The sequence below is a fragment of the Typopeltis vanoorti genome, chromosome 11 (genome assembly GCF_054136105.1).
Source record: "Typopeltis vanoorti isolate ZY-2024b chromosome 11, IOZ_Tvanoo_1.0, whole genome shotgun sequence".
Lineage (NCBI taxonomy): Eukaryota > Metazoa > Arthropoda > Arachnida > Uropygi > Thelyphonidae > Typopeltis > Typopeltis vanoorti.
In genome coordinates this window covers 84,283,128-84,301,150 of record NC_143559.1, presented here as the reverse complement: position 1 = coordinate 84,301,150, position 18,023 = coordinate 84,283,128, and the positions used below count along the sequence as shown (strand labels likewise).

Here is an 18,023-nt window from a genome sequence, read left to right as displayed (position 1 = left end):
CCTCTAATATGAGTTTCTCTCAGCACTTAAGCCTTAACACACACATTTTTCTGTCTCTTGAACCATAAGTATGTCATAATGTTGTAATAACTATAATCATGTGGAACTTTTTTTAGTACTTTTAATTTTTTGTATCTCTTATAAATCTAGATATTTACTGTGTGTCTATACATCCAAACACCATCAGATAATCAACAACAACAGGTAGAAAACTGAGGATAATTTTTCCAAATTGGACATTACGAATGGAATTATAAAAGAATTATGTACAAGGTCACTATTTAGCGGTTGTGATGAAAAACTTATTTCCCTTGAAGAAATGCTATCATTAAAAGAGCTAAAAAGCATTATGGAAAGGGTCACTACCCAGACCAGTTTCAACCTTTACTGAGGTCTCATCAGTGGAAGCCAGTGAAAGGTAGTGGCCCTCCCATAATGCATAGCATTATACATGTCTGCAAGGATATGTGTTTTGCATTATGGGATACTAAGGCAAATGATGTGAAGTCATTAGCTACTATATACAAGTTACCCCAATCCTGAAAATTCTTCATGCACAAACTTTGTTTGCTTACACTTAGATAAAGGATTAAACCAAGTATATAAATTCTTGATATCTTTAATTTATAGTATAACCAAGAGGAAAAACTTCCAACAACTTGTAAAGATTTTTTTCAACTAGTGTGACAGTGAACCTGGTTTCCTAAACATGATTATTACTGGGAATGAGAGTTGGTGTTTCCAGGATGACCTTGAAAACAAAAGACAAAGTGAATAATAGTGATCCCTATGTTTGCTAAAATAAAGTTCAAGAATTAGCATGTCAAAATCATACTGATCACATTCTTTGATTACAAAGGAATAATGCATAAGGATTTCATTCCAGAAGGAAGAAAAGACTGCTACCTCCATTTAATACCAAGAGGTACTGAAACATTTATTAGAAAGAAACAAGAGCTTCAGCCAAATCTGAAACAGTCTAGTTAATAACTGTTGCATGACATTGTGCCTGCTCAAAAGACAGCATGTTTTGCAAATTGAAAGTGAGGTTGTTGATTTGATAGTGTTTATGAAATTTAGACGAAAGTAATAGTGGAACTAAATATTATCAGAGAAGGACAAGATTTCCATGTCTTTCCAAAGGTTTCTGTTCCTTGGAGATTATTTTGAGGGAGAAGAATTAAGGAAATATTTTCCTTATTCTCATTTTACTTCTGAATTCAGTCCCATTACTTTTTTTGCTGTGATGTGCACTCTAACTAGAATCTGTTTGACCAGATATCTTTTTTCCACTCAGTAGGTCAGTATTACTGTTTCTCTGCCCATTGACTAAATAGTCCAATGCAATGTAAAATTTTGATATATGCTCCTTTGTAATTCTTGTAGACAGGCTTATACATTGGTTAGACATGCTTCTAATTTTTTTAGGAAATGACAATGTAAACTATATTATTAATCATAAAAACTTTAATAACTACCTATATTTAGAGAATGTTACATTCCCATCTTCAGTAATCACAAAACAATGTATGTGCATGCAGGCACTAACACTAAGCAAATGAAGCTGAAGAAAGGCAACTGAAGTCGGTCCTAGAGTTCTAAAGGTGCACCCTAGAGGGCTAAATTGGGCTGTCTTGGCTGTTGGGCTGATGTTCTTAGAATGCGAGTTTCCCAAGTTTGGGGCAGTTTCATGCACCCAAATTTGTTGAGGTTTGGGAAGTTTTTCAGAGCTGAGGCTAGAACTGACTTCGGTTGCCTTTCTTCAACCTCATTTGCTTAGTGTGCCTGCATGCACATATCATTGTTTTGTGATCTCTGAAGATGGGAATGTAACATTCCCAACATATAGGTAGTATTAATTACAATTTTTATAATTAATAATATAGTTTATGTTGCCATTTCCTAAAAAATTAGAAGTATATACTCTTTTGGAGATCACTGTCATTTGATGACAACTGTGACCTGTCTGTATATTAGAGTGTAAAATTCTTGTAACATTCTTTAACACTTCATTGACTTCTCACATCATCAACATATCTCTTCCTGATATGAGATAAAAAAAAAACAGTTTTGCAGGAGAGAAAATCCTATCATTTCTGAGACCAGCAAACTCATCTCTAGCTGAAAAGGTCTTAATCTAAGAAGTATATAAAGATCATCCATATCCTAGATGGAATTTGAAGTCATTCCAATCAAAAGACACTGTCGATACTGACTGAACTAAGGATGCCCAATTCTCAATATGCTTCTGTAAACATACAAGAAGGAAAGGAGTTCTCATGATACTTTCACTAGCAAATCTGGGCACTGACTAATATAAAATATACAAAAATCATATGATGTAGGTTGTGATAGTGACATGCAGTAGAGAACTAATTAATCTGAACAAGCCAAATTTTCGTCAAGTTTTTGGTTTTGATTTGGTTTTTGTTTCAGTTCACAATATTTTGGTTTACTATTTTCGGCTTTGGTTTTATTTCACTATTTTGATTGAGTGCGGCATGTTGTAAATGTTTTAACTGTTTCCATGATGTTTATTAATAATGTTGTGCATTTTAATAGGGTTAACAAGTTGACATTCATAGTGTTTTATTTATTTTGTGTAACTATAAAATGAATACATCTCCAAGAAAGTGCTTTAAAATATCTACTTTTTCTCAGCACACATTCATGACTCAAAGACAAATTGCCAATGAATGCGGTGTTGGTTTGGGTACTGTTGATGTGATTTTAAGAGGTTTAAGGAGAAAGGTACCTTTTTCTTCTGACAGAAAAAGGAAAACTACACTTACTCAAGATTGTTTACTAGTTAGAAAAAGTCAAATGAACCAACACTGTCTGCTGTAGACTTAAATAGAGGCTTGGCAGCTAGTGGGATTAATGTTTCTGACATGCCAGTCTGTCCCCAAACCAAAAAAGAAACAACTGATGAAGAAGGCTATGAAGAAAAAGAGGCTCGTGGGCAAAAGTGTGCAAAGATTGGACTACTGAGAAGTGGAAGGAGGTCATATTCTCAGATGAGAACTATTTCTTTGTCCAAGGAGAGCGAGTTCCCTATGTTCACAAATCAGCACATGAGAAGACTTCTCCAGCCCACCTTCAACAAGCTCCTAAACACCCAGCTAAAAAGATGTTAGTTGTTTTACACATGACAGTCCAGGATTACTTGTGCCTGTTGACAGTATCATGAAAAGTGACCAATATATAAAAATATTGGGGAAAAGAGTGGTCCCACAGATCCAGAAAAGACAAAGAACTCATCTTCCAACAGGATCTTGCTCCATGCCACACTTCAAATAAAGTGAAAAAGTCCCCCAAAAATCACAATGTCCAATTACTTCAGTGGTCAGGTAAAGCTCCTGACATTAACCCAATAGAATGTGGGCCATAGTGAAAGAGACTTGGAAAATTAAATTATGATACAAAGGATAACTTAATCCAATCTATTATAAAAATATGGTTTCAAGATGCAGAAATAAGAAAAAGGTGTTCTATGTTGGTACAGTCCATGCCTAAAGTGAATTAATGAACTTATTAGGAACAGAGAAGTACAGATAAATTATTACATAAGGTTTAATTTTTGTACTTATTTTCTTGCAAAATTAAAATTTTTCTTTAAAATGAGAGTGTTCGGATTAATTTGTTTGCTACTGTATTGCTGCAATAAATTTTCCTGTGCATGTTTCATGGTGTAAAGTGGAAAGTCAATGCTCATCTCAATTCACATTAGATGTTATGCTTTTATAATGAAGGTTAGAAGTAAAAAATTTCAACTCAATACTCATCTCAATACTTCATTATAAAAGCATAGATGTTATGCTTTTATAATGAAGATTAGAAGGAAAAATTTTCAACTATTCATATAATGAGTTAATTCCTATTTATCTCCAGTAAATGTAATAATCAGAATTATTTTGCTAAAGTTCACATCTGAAACAGAGAGGTAAGCATCTCTATTTTTAAAAAGGGTTAGTTGATCAATCTGCACAAAGGTAATTAACCTATTTATGCCTAAAGTCAAATTTTTTTTATGAATTTTACAATTATGCGAGAAATAAGGGCAATCAAGACTTATCGATATGAGAAATTCATATTCATCAAAATATGATTTCTAATGAAAATACAAGGCATCCTATATATATAGGTGATAGGAAAATACTCACAAAAACAAATTGTTTTATTTAAGTATTAGTGAATATGGTAAGCCTTGAAGCATTTTACATGCAGCCCTCTATTACATCTTTTGTATCTAATTGTTTTCATGTGACAATGCACACATCATGTTTGATTTTCTTGAAACAATGAAATGTGCATGCATATCACAAATCAACTTCCATTTGAGTTTTGCTGTGGTTGCCTGGCATTGTTGTAGTGCATTGCAATATTGAGCTAAATAAAATCTATAGTTCTATAAATTAATAAATAAATACATGCTTTTTAGATATTGATGAATAGCGTGAAGCCTGAATAATAAGTTTAAAATCCCACCGCATTTGAACAAACATTCATAATTATTATCATTCCATCTACACACCAATACTTCATTATTTGTATGAAAGTCAAACAAGGCTCTATCCCTTTCTTTTTTAAATCATTTTTCTTTTCCATTGGGCAGTTTTCAAAAGTTAAAAACTGCCCAATAGTTTATCATGAATAGTTTCTGTAATTTGAACCTACATCTCTTTTTTAACACTGCCATTAGCTTTATAGTGATAAAAAAAAGATGCTGTCATAGCATAAACGAAAAGGTTTTGGATTGTGTTTCAACAGAATTTCAGTAAAATTTGATAACAAGATCTGCCCATAACCCAAAATTAATTTCTTTTTCTGCTTCAGATGTGGGATTTATTTCTTGATATGGTTTTAACCACATGAAATATCCAAGTGTTATAGTGTTGCACTAAATTTTGTAACCAAAATGAATTGGTTTACCACAAATGAGCTGTTTACATCCATGCTTTTCCAAAGTATTCAAACATGACTCGTCAAAGCTATAAAATTCTTATAGTACTAAAGAAAAGAAGGGAAGTACTAAAGAAAATTTTCATTTTTCAAGAATGATTCAGAGATCAGAGTTATCAGAAGGATCTAATTTATTATTGTCAGCAAGGTGTAAATTTGAAATGAGTGTCTCAAATTTATTGTCTCTCATTGCATTGGCAACAAGAAATGATGCGTATCGATACATTCTCCCAAAATATCCTCCTCATTTTTCTTCTTGATGGTGAATAATAGCCACTCAACAGCATTATTCCTAAGAAACACTTAATTTATTCATTAGTTACCTGAAGAATCATATGGTTGTAATGTCCTTGCCATAAAACATTTTTATATGTAAATGCCTTGCATCCTAAATATAAAACACTGATTTGTAAATGTATATAATAAGCACATTTCAGTTGGTAAACTTACACTAGCTGAAATTTAATTCTTTTGAAAAAATGACAATTTGAGAAACGACAAACACTAAAACGCATATTTGTGTGAATATGGTATGTGTGAAAATCAAAACTCAAAAATTCAGCTTATTTGCAAAGTGCCAGCAACAAACTTATCACTTAGTCACAAACAATAAGTATGTTTTCTCAAGACTCCTGGAATACACGGGTATAGTAGTTTTCCATTTTCTATGTAAGCATATTTTTTTAGATGGACTACATAAAGGATGCTAGGCATATTGAAAGTTTATTTTTCACTTGGTTAGAGTATAATAAATTTAGTTTAATCCTTTATCCAAGTGTGAGCAAACAAAGTTTGCGCCTGAAAGTATCTTCAGGACTGGGGTAAGGTGGTACAACACCAGGGCACTCCTTGCAAAGGTGGAGCAAGCTACTGCTCCACCTTTGCAAGGAGTGTCCTGGTGTTGTACCACCTTAACCCAGTCCTGAAGATACTTTCAGGTGCAAACTTTGTTTGCTCACACTTGGATAAAGGATTAAACTAAATTTATTATAGATGCTAGGCATAAATGGGTCAGGGTTGTGGATGATTTGCATATTATGACAAACTACAGTGAGTTCAGTTTGGCAAAGTAAAAGAACCATAATATTCTGGTGGAATAACTTCATTATTTCTGACTAAAATGATAACTCTCAGTGTACCTTTACCTTGCTGGCCACCACATTTAACTGTGATAATGCTTGGCAAGATGAAACATCAGATTCCGTAATTAAAAGTCCATTTTTCATTTACTACATAGTCTGTAGTATTACACACACACACATATATATTATTATTATTGTTGCATGGGCACCTCCATGGATTTCCAAAACTTCCTGGGAGACCTAAACTATCAACACAGTATCTGTCATACCTGTCTTTGCAACTATTAACAGACACAACACTCATAACTGATTCAGGCAACCCATTTCATTCTTTCACCACTCTCCAAGTGAAAAATCTAGTCCTCACACCCTTGCTAATCACACTCTTACCCAACTTCCAGGGATGACCTCTTGTTCTGTCCACACTAGCCAAGTGCTGAAACAATTCCCCTACATCAATCCTATAAAATTCTTTAAGTGACTCAACAGTTTCTATCATATCTCCTATTTTTTGCCTATTAGCCAATTTTTGCAATCCACAAATCTTTAATCTATCCTCATAGAGAGCATTCTACAGACCACTCACCCTTAGATTCTCTCCAGCACTTCCTCATCTCCAAGAAACCCAGGTGACCAGACCTGAGCACAGTAATCAGATATCAAGGCTTTATAAAGAGGAATGATGACTCCCTTATCTCTGCTTGTTTAATGCATTCTTCAATAACCAAGAAATCCTGTTAGCTACACTGGCTACTTTAGAAATATGCCCGAACTTCAGCTATCTACTACTACCCCTAGATCCCTGGTTTCATCAAATTCCTGGAGTACAGTTCCATCAATGTGATATATAGCTTTCATCTTTTTATCCCAAAATGCATAACTTTACACTTTTCACATTAAATTGACATCCGCTGTTTTATCAATCCTGTCACAGCCTAATTACGACGTCCAAGCACAGAGCCCTGCAGCATGCCATTAGTCAGCCACCTTCTCCTGGATTCTGCTCCTTCAGATGCTACTATTTGGTATCTATCCATCAGCCATCCTTTTACTCATATCGCCAGTTTCATATCCATTCCCATTTGTTGCAGTTTGCATAACAGAGTTCCATGCGGTTATCCTGTCAAAACGCCTTTGAAAAAATTCAGCAGTAATATCATGTAGCTATTCTCTTTATCCAATTCAACTATCACTATTATAAAAAATTAGCAGATTACTTAGGCATGTTCAACCCTTCACAAAGCCATGCTACCCCCTCATGAGTATCCTATTCTTATCCACTAATTCCTGAATTTTCTTTTTGACCAACTTTTCCAGTACTTTTACCACCATTCCTGAGATACTAATTGGTCTATAATTTGCTACCACAGACTTAGATCTTCCTTTATGAAAAGGAATTATTTTGCCATCCTTCTACTCTCTCTTGGGACTTTGCCAGAGGTGAGACTTAAATTAAACAGCCTAGTCAAAGGGATCATCAGTTCACCTACACATTCTTGTAAAAAGCGAGTCAATATCCCATTCAGCAAATACATCTGTGGGAATAATTCTGAAATATACTGAGTACCTCCAATTCTTCAACCTCTGTTTCGCACATCAGTCCCCTCTCACTTCTGTCATAATGCTCATGTACAGTGAATAACTCCTAAGTTTCCAACAAAGAATATTGCGATTCCATAATCATTTCCTAAAATGTATCCTTAAGGGATGTACAGGTTGCTAGTAAAGATTCATTACTAATTTTAAGTGTACATGGAAAGGTATTTAATATGAACTATTTTATGACTATCCCCCCCCCCATCTTTGTAGGGTTCTTTTTTCTTGGTACACCATCTTCTTGTAGAACAGATCACATATACCAGTGATCTGTTCTACAAGTTCAATCTGTTCTATCTTGGTATAACAGATCACATATACCTGTGATCTGTTATACCAAGAGTAACTCTTTCACTTTCATTTTTTTCTCATTAATAACTAAGCTAATTGGGCTTGTAGAGAACTTGCAACACTTAAGAACTAAAAACACAAGCATATCCGATGGTAAAATCAAGGTATGGCTGATTCTAATATACTAACATTATTGGTTGTAATATAAGTAAGGTTTATACGTTGCTTTTACCACTGTTATATATGCCAGTGAAAATCTTTTATAATAAAGAACTTTCATTAACCAGCTTTTGAGTTTAAGTTTTTTTTAAATGCTACAAATTCTCTGCATATCATATCATGGAAGTTGATAAACACTGGATCAAGAAAGATCTGTATTTCATACTTCTATCTTCTTGTCACATTCATATCTTCTGATTTTTTCTCTCTCACTCATTACTATTTGTCCTAGTTTATGACATTTCTATAGCTTTCTATATCAATTTCATTGAAATACTACAGCTCTCCCCAAATTGAACATCATGCTAATACCTTCCTCAATTCGATTTCATGTCACAATATCCAAGTACATCTCTAAAGCACCTTTTCACTTTCAAATTTTGTCATTTATTTGTCCTATAGTATATAACCATTTTCATTCCTTATCTTCTGGAATATCCAGATATGACCTCTTTGACCTTCCAACTTTTTGGAGTCAAACTAGTTTAAAACTACTTTGATAAAACTTTATGTAATATTTATATGGATGAATTAGTCATTTAACTTCCCACTTACTCTGCATACAGCTGAACATATGCTTAAATAGTCTTCCTCAGAGAAAGAGAATGATCCAAATAACAGGAATTATTTGTGGAGAAAATGTTAGGGGGAATGGAGACCAGTATAATTTTAGTGCAAAAATTAGGTTAGCTTATAGACTAGATGAAAAAAAATTTAACATTTAACTTACATAAACAAATCAAAAGGAGGACAAGTAACAACAGGGTTTTTACATAAAGAGTGCTGTTTCCTCAGGTACTCTGTGACAATAGAATCAAGAGTAACTATTGAGGCAGGAAAGGAGGAAGATGGCCCTCCTGTAGACACCCCTTGAAGAAGTCCTTGTCGCCTCATCACAGGTGTCTGTTGGTAATTCCCTGAACAGTTCTGAGACTTCTGAAGTAAAGAGTTTCTCTGCATTCTTGGACTTTGGTGCTGTAACATAAAAAATACATATTATGCAAAAACTGAAATACAATTATACTACCAGAAGTGTAAAAAGCATCCTTTTAACAATTACAAATGAAAATTGTGCATGGAATAAAAAAATATCAGCAGACACCTGTGCTGATGGGATATTTTGTTTAACAATCAATAACTTGGTGCATAAATGACATTCTAATACAAAACTGAATGGTTAAAAATAAAGGAGAATTTATAAACTGAATCCAATCTGATATTTTCACACACACAGAGAGAGAGAAGAACCAAAACAAAGACAAAGCAAAATGAACAAGTTAATCTCCACAACATTTCTGAGAGTTTAATCACCACAAAGAAACGTGGATGCTAGAAACAGAGCAGATTATATATCTAAAAGCAAGATGCAAACACCTACATTTATAACACTAAAACTGTGACTAAGTGGCAGAGATTACTTCAAAAACACTAATGCAAATACATTTAAGGCATGTTTTTAAGAAAAATTTAAATTAAATAGTTGAAGATGGAAGTATTTAAAATAGCAATCAAAATGACAACATAAATGAATTATATAAAGAACATAACATTGATGGAAAAAGACAACCATGGTGTAGTTAGGTATTAACTCCTCCTTCGAAACCACCACCAATCCATGTACCATTGTTGGATACAATGGTGTGACATGCATCCAACATTCCAGTTCACATGTTCCAGTATCCAAAAGAATTCAAAGATGAGTGGAGTCTGAGACCAAATTTGTGCAGGCCAATCAATTTTTTCTCACATGATTTTTTTGCAAATCATGTCACAGTACCATCTACAGTATGGCATGATACATTGGCTTATTGAAAGAGACATAGGTCTGTTCCATAAAATATATTATCAAGTCAGTAAATTTGTCACTCCATATTTCGAATGCAGATCCATTTGTAATAACATCCTTTACATTAGTGGGGAAAGTCTGACTGTCACTTCCTCGTGGTGCCTCTGGATAATCTAACGACAGTAGCATTTCTTTTTGCATTTCTTTTTTCCCATCATGGAGACAAATTTCAGTGATCATAACTATGCTACCACTTACAGGGCAGTCGATATGACTCTTGATTTGGAAATGAAACCTTAAAAATCACATACACCTCTATTATCTGACTCATAATGGAATATGCTTTGCCCATCTGGATGCAAACATCACAAACCAGTTTAGACAAGCTTATAAAAATTCAGAAAAATTAAGCTAGAATCATATGTGGAGTAAGGAATACACCTCCTGGAAAAATAACAGAATTCGAATCCAACCTTGTTTCTTTAAAAATTAAGTGGCAAGATAATCTTACTAAATTTGCAGAAAAAAAGAGCCAACCTTGCACATCATAGAACAAGTGAACTTTTTAAAAAGTGGCAACCAACAAACAGAATAAAGAAAAAATCAACAATGCATGAAATCATGGAAAATAAAATTCCCTTGGATTGTCCAAGTAAAATGGCCAACTACCCAGCATTTCCTCCAAATCAAGACAGAAAAAATATAGTTATTAATCTAGAAATAGGGAAACATAAGAAAAAAAGCCTAGAAAACCTTAAAATTTTGAGATCATTATCTCTTTCAAAAATAATGGCATATGGACCTGACTCAATAAAGATCTACACAGATGGCTCCAAAAATCCAAATGGCAATTCTGGGAGTGGCATACTCATCTATGGCTCTCAAAATATAGAACTAAAAACAACTAACAGTATAGAATGCAACTCATACCATGCAGAATTAATAGCCATTAACATGGATTCCTTAGCAGCCCTTCAAGCTATTAAGAGCTGCTACATTAGCCATCAAGAAATACTTAGAGACATAGCAAAAAAGATAAATTACATAAGGATTCCAAAATAATTTTCCAATGGATTCCATCCCATGTGGGACTAAAGGGAAATGAAACTACAGATGAAGTAGCAAAAATGGCTGCAACATCAAGTGATACCAGAGATTTTGATCTTTTTAAAACTACTCAAAAAAGAAAACACAAAAAGAATGATTCTCCAGGACGTGGCTCACCACTGGTATTCAGCAGAAAAACCAAGACCATCAACTCCCAGTTTAAGCGTTGTGACACTACCATGATCTCTCACCTCAAGATGGCCACACAAGATCACTCAGGTTTAGCAATGGCATAAGTCTTCCCCATCTGCAAAACCTGTAACATCAAGGGAGCATCACCACTGAATATTTATGAATATTTCTAAATATGAACTTTATAATAACCCAGAAAAGGTGCTGTATAAAATACATGAACTTGACCTCTATGATCTGGTGTAATAATACCATGGGATAATAATAAAAAGTGCTGAGTGCCATGAATTATGTATGGTTTATGTGCAGCTGTCCTTCCACAGAAATTGAGAATAAATGAGAATTTAATATTTTTTATTCTCAATAGTTCATTATGTAGGCTCAACTACTAACTTGCATAGTCTGAATTCCTGATTATTTCCACATTGGAATGCCAAGAATCTCTAGTACCCTTTGATCTCATCTTGATGGGATGGCACTTCACATTTAAACTATCCAATAATAGTGTTTACATTTGATTTTGGATGATGCAGTAATTCACCAATATCACATGCAAATAGGTCACTGATATGGCATCTTATGATAATAACTCTTTCGAATTCCATTAAGTTCTACTACAGGCAGTGAAGAGATATATTATTCAGTCAAAATATTAGCCACTGTCTCAATTAGCCACCTTCTTGCTGCCAAAGCTACTGCTATGATGCATTGCATGGCTCCTACAAGACCTTAAATCTTGTGGGAGGCAAGCTATACCATATTATCAAGATTGCTTCCTGCAGATCTAAGTGTGTTTGGGATAGAGGATTCAAACATTGAATCTCTTAATCTGCATAATCCTAGAGATGTTCTATTGGATTCAAATATGATGATTTTCAGGAAGTAGGGCAAGGTAACATCTAGAAGTCACTGTCACATTCAATAAACTACTCTTGAATGATACTGGCAAGATGGCATGGTACATTATCCTGCAGGAACCTACTCATGCCACTGGGAAAATAATCACCATGAGAGGGTGATTGATCAGATAGTGACTGATCAGTGGGTGGTCACTGATCAGTCACAATGGAGAGGTGCTTTGTAGCAGTTATAGTATAGTCTGCAGATATCGGTGCTCCAAGAGTTTCCAAGGAAAAATATTTCCCATACTATGCTATCACCTCCGGCCTGTTACTGCTAGACCATAACAATGGGGCAATTCCTCTCTGTGGGTTTGTACTACCACACTTACTGTCCATGCAGAATAACTAAAACAAAATTCATCCAAAAAAAGCAATTTTTTTTTTCTAGTCTTCAATCACTCACACATACAAACTATAAATGGTCTTGTGTAAACATGGATATTTTGACTGGGCACCTGCTTTACAGGTCCACATATTAGGATGGTCTGAAAAGTTCTCAGCCTAACAATGAAAAATCGAATTTATAATTTCAAAATTATTTTTATTTTTCAACTTATGTTGAAAAATAAAAATAATTAAGACTAATACATTTATTCCAGAGACATTATCCATCCCTGTAGTGGTTCTCAGCGAGATCTATCTGCAAAATACCCATCTACAGCTGCAATCACCTCTTGATTCGATGAAAAACGCTCACCAGCAAGGAAGAGTTTTAGTTCTGGGAAAAGATAGAAGTCAGACGGAGCTAAATCTGGGGAATAGGGTAGATGCTCCAACAATCATAGTGCAGATCCCTTAATTTTCCCATTGCCAAAACACCTCTGTGGGCAGTGCATTGTCCTGATGAAAGATGATTTTTTCATTTACAAACTGGGTCTTTTCTCACGAATTTTTTCATCTCGTCTGGTTAAAAGATCGGAATAATATTTCCCGGTTATTGTTTTACCCTTTTCAAGATAATTAATACACAAAATGCCTTCAGCATCCCAAAACACCGAAGCCGTGACCTTTCCTGTTGATAAAACCGACTTTCTTTGGCATTAAACAACTGGCTTCTGTCCAGTGACTGCTGTTGGGATTCTGGTGTGTAATGGTGAATCCAATTCTCATCCATTGTAATAAATTGACGAGCGCAAAATCAGTTTTATTTTTGTTAAAACACTCCAAGCACTGTTCAGAGATTTTCTTCATGCGAGTGTGTTTTTGATCTGCTGTGAGCAGGCACGGCACCCATCTTGTGCAAAGCTTTTTCATTTGCAATTCTTCATGCAAAATATATCCTACACGTTCTTTTGAAATGCTTATAGTCTCAGAAATTTCACGCACTTTGACTCGCCAGTCATCCAATATCATATCACACACTTGATCAATGATTTCTGGTGTTGTTACACTTTTTGGACGTCCTTCACATGGATCATCTTCAAGACTGATACAGCCACGTTTAAATTCAGCAGCCCATTTCTTAATTGTCAAAAACGAAGAAGAAGAGTGCCCATAAACTTTTATGAACTTTGAATGAATTTCTTTTGGCATTAAACCTTCTTTTACAAAGAATTTTATAACTGCACGATCCTCGATTTTATCCATTTTAAGGGATACAAACAACACTTTTGCTTCAGACAGCTGTATAAAACAAACTACTTGATAGAATGACTTGCAATTTCCCATGGATGCTTATGACAAACATACCAACTTAGAAAAAAAAAAAAGCCAATAGTGCTGCCATCTATGGTCAATGCTGAGAATTTTTTTAGACCACCCTCATAGATTTAAAAATTGAGACATTTAAGTACACAACATAAGAATAAAATTAAATACAGGTGACATGTTAAATTATTTAATATTCACAGAATTTTCAGTTAAGTTTCATAGTCATCAATACAGTTGAAAAGAGATAAAAATAAAATGAACAACACATAAACTGTTTATCTCCTTACAACTGTACTGATAATGGCAATAAAGCAGCCAAAAATTTTATAAATATTAAATTAATAATTTAACCTAAGTGTCATCCATATTTAATTTTATTCTTAAGTAAGGCACACATTGGACTATGACCACAGGAACACTGCTATTCATCCCCCTAGTTAAATTCAATAGTCAGACATTCCACAGTTTTTTGTCTATGAACTTGCCCAAGGTGGGTCAAACCTGCATTTACCATGAGCATTAATGAGGCACGGGCACCACCTCTGGATAGATGATTGCTGTTCTGATCAGAATTCTTCCACTCTTGGAACACCTTAACACTGGAACATTAATGCAGTAATCAATCATAATACAGCCACCACAGAAACCAGTATACAGGCAATCCCCACAGATACTTCCAAATTCACTTCACAGATCCATGTGGTCCCAACTCTAACCTCGATAGTATACCATCCCTGGTCTGCAAAACTCCACCCAGTAGTTCTGAGAGGAAATCCAAAATCACCCACTGCCAATAAACATTACTCATCTCTGTTTTCCCAATTACACACGCTTTGACTCTTTTTGACTAAGGGTTCGTGTCTGTACACATATTCACTCTAGTATACTAGGCCAATGCTTCCAACCTAGCATCACCTGACTTTGATCTTTTGGCTGAGAATCTCCCCAGTCTACTCAGTCAAATTCTTATGCTGTTTCTATCGCTCATCCAATGCAATCAATCACTCTGTGTACTGCAGCCACTAGAACTCTTTGACTTCTTCTCCATAAAAGCCAATTTTCTCCAGTTCCACTTCCCTAGCAGCAAAATGATCTTCCTAGGAGATTTTAATGTTCCCACTAACTGGCTCTCCTCCAACTGCACAGACCAAGCAAGCAAAGATCCTGAGACATTTGCCATCACTGCTGATCTACACAAACTATTCACATGCCTACTAGCACACCAGATAACCCCAAGCATCCACCTGGATGCTTGGGGAATGTTTTATGTATAACATTTATGTTATACATCCACCTGGCAATTAATATTACACTCTGGTGCATATCTCTTCTCCCATGAAGAAATACTCAAACAGCAAATCTCAATCAATAGTAGTCTAGAATTATAACAATGCCAAGTGGGATAACTTTTATGGCTCCCATAGGCGAACTATTATTGTTTTCTGCCTTACAACCCAAACATATGCACTAAACACACCACCACTAAAGTAATCCTTATTAGTATGAAATCATGCATTTCTAGCACCCCTTTACAAACTGCCATCCTCTATCTAGGCCTTAGTGCTCCAAAAGATGTGCCGAGGCTATACAAGCAAAAAATCAAGCATATCACAACTAGCTTCATCAAGAACTCCATCTTCCTTCCAGTGCTTATAGCAAAGCCCAGAACAGCTGCAAGAAAACTATCAATGCTTCCAAAACGCAATGAAAGAGCAAAAAAAAAGATAGACCTTGCATCTTATGTCTAAATGACAACCATACTTTTTGGTCTCTTGCCAAGCCAAATGATTGTATTTTTTTTTTTAACACTTCTCATACCCTTGTTGCTCTCAGATGTCTCTACTGCACCATCACCCAGAGAAATATTCGATTTTCTGGCTTCATACTTCTCCTCAATGTGCACATAACTGATCCTAGTAAAAATGTGATTCAACCATTCCAAATACTCAATACCCAATGCCTCCTCTGTTAAAAAAGACACTAAAAAAGTCTACAGGGTCTGAGGGCATTCCTATAATTGCCCTGAAGGTTTGTTTGTGAACCAGAAATGACTCCTGTCCTATGTCATCATTTTATGCTTACTCCACTGGAATCTAACCCACAGCCTAGAAATTGGCCTAAGTTCAACTCATTCTCAAGAAGGGTAACAAATCACTATCATCACACTATTGCCCAATCTATCTCACCTCAATTCTCTCTATAGTAATGGAGAGAACCATCAATACCAACTCCTACACTACACTGAAGGCATTCAATAAATGACTGCCAGTATGAATTCCACTGCAAATTATAAACAGGAGATCTGTACAAATCACCATTTCTGGACAAATACCATGGAAAAGTGATGAATTTTGAATGGTTACACTCACTATCTCAAAAGCTTTTGACCAAGACTGGCACAAAGGGTCTGTCAAGCAAGTTCCTGATCATTTGATCTGTCCTATGACCTCTTGTGATTGGGCTACCAGCTTTCTGACTGGATGCACACTACATGTGTTAATGAACAATTCCTTATCCTCTAACTATGGAAAATGGTTTGGAGATCAGAATTCAGGACCATGGAGGCTGATGCTCTGTGAGCTGTGTGGTGAAGGTTTGTCAAATGAAGGTGCTAGGGAATTGTCAGTTTAGTGAAGGGTAGGTCATGTAACTTGTTCGCATTTTATAATACAGTGACAGCCGAGTTGAATAAAGGCAGTGGGTTTACAGTGATACTGCTGGACTTTGCAAAAGCCTATGACAGGATTCCACATGGAATTCAAATCAGTAAACTGCATGTGAATGGATATATAGGATCAGTGAGGTGGATAGGAGGGTGGTTGATGGAGAGATAACAGACAACAGTTTATTGATTTGAATTCCATGTGGAATTCTGTCATAGGCTTTTGTGTAGAGTCCAGAAGAAAGCTTGTGACTAGTAGCATGCCACAAGGCTCTGTTCTTGGACCACTACTGTTTAATTTGTACATTAATGATATAGGTCGTTTCCCGATGATACAAAGTTGGGTAGAGCAATAATTAATACAGATGATGTTAAAATTTTGCAGGATGACTTGGTTTCTTTTCCTTATACTTATATTTCATCCATGCTACTGCCAGATTGTGGAGCAGTTCCCCCCCCCCCAATATATTTCACAAGCAATACATTGTATATATATTCAAATCAAATATAATATTTAGACATCTTTAAGAAATTTTTTTCCCACGTTATGATTCTTGAAATTCTTAAACATTAAAAAAAACTAAAGTTTGAATTTATACAAAAGATCTTTGCACAATTCAAACTAGATATAATTGAACAAACAGAACACATAAATTAACAGTTCAAGGCTATTGACAGTTTTAAATACTTACTTGAGTTTTGTTTGCAGATAAATTAAGACGGATTGGCCCTGATGAGGAGAGAGGTGAATGATGACCATTGGTTAGTGGCGAAGAAGTTAAACTTGAACTAGGAAGACATGATAAACGATCTGCAGATGGAATAGAAGGGGAATGAATTGAGGAAGACGGATGATGGGATGACGTTATCGGATGAGATGGAATTGGATGAGATGAAATTATTGGACGTGACTGTAAGAAAAAAATAAGCATGTATATACCTGAATTTATTAAATATTCAAATAGCAATAATAGTATGTCTAATAATTACATTAACAATGTCTCATACAAAATATTCATAGAAAGTATTCTTCCACTAGGTTAAAAATTAAATTAAAAATGCCAAAAAATTATATTTTGTTTAATTCTTTATCCAACTGTAAACAAACAAAATTTGTGCGTGAAGATTCTTCAAGACTAGACTATTTGTGTGAAAATTAAAATTTCAGAAATTTTTCAGTTTGCTAGTTCTTGAAAATGTTTGCCACATACTGACATATGCTAGTACAATGTACATACCTGTGTTCCCATGTTACTAAGTGCATGTTGTAACAGGAAAACTGTTATATAGTTAGACTGTTATGTAACAGCTATATAACAGAAGAACCTGAATGCATAAGTTAAAATATTTAAAATATTTTATTTTTACTCAGCGATATTACAGAAATAGAACTTATAGAGTACAAATCACTGGCATCAAGAACTGGACCTGTCAAAATGAAATAGCAAAATACAGAATATCACAGTTGCAAGTGTCACAAAACCTATACTCTAGTTACCATTAAGAATTTGCATTTTCATGTGTGTGTGTGTGTTTGAGAAATGAAAAGATATGGAAAATTGCTTTATGATATAAATTTATTAATACAGATTACATAAACAAATCACTTAGAACATGTATATGGAAAATATTCA

General features: G+C 34.8%; 1 protein-coding gene across 2 annotated transcripts in view; it reads right to left on the bottom strand.

Annotated features, from left to right (window-relative positions):
* mahj (LisH and WD40 domain-containing protein mahjong) overlaps positions 1-18,023 on the bottom strand; it is a 490,280-nt gene that overhangs the window by 167,785 nt on the left and 304,472 nt on the right. For both annotated transcript variants that reach the window (XM_090400879.1, XM_090400880.1), the window contains exons 25-26: positions 17,082-17,300; positions 8,881-9,125 (exon numbers count right to left, since the gene is read on the bottom strand). In XM_090400879.1, the coding sequence (XP_090257005.1) occupies positions 8,881-9,125; positions 17,082-17,300 (464 nt within the window). The remainder of the gene's footprint in view (positions 1-8,880; positions 9,126-17,081; positions 17,301-18,023) is intronic.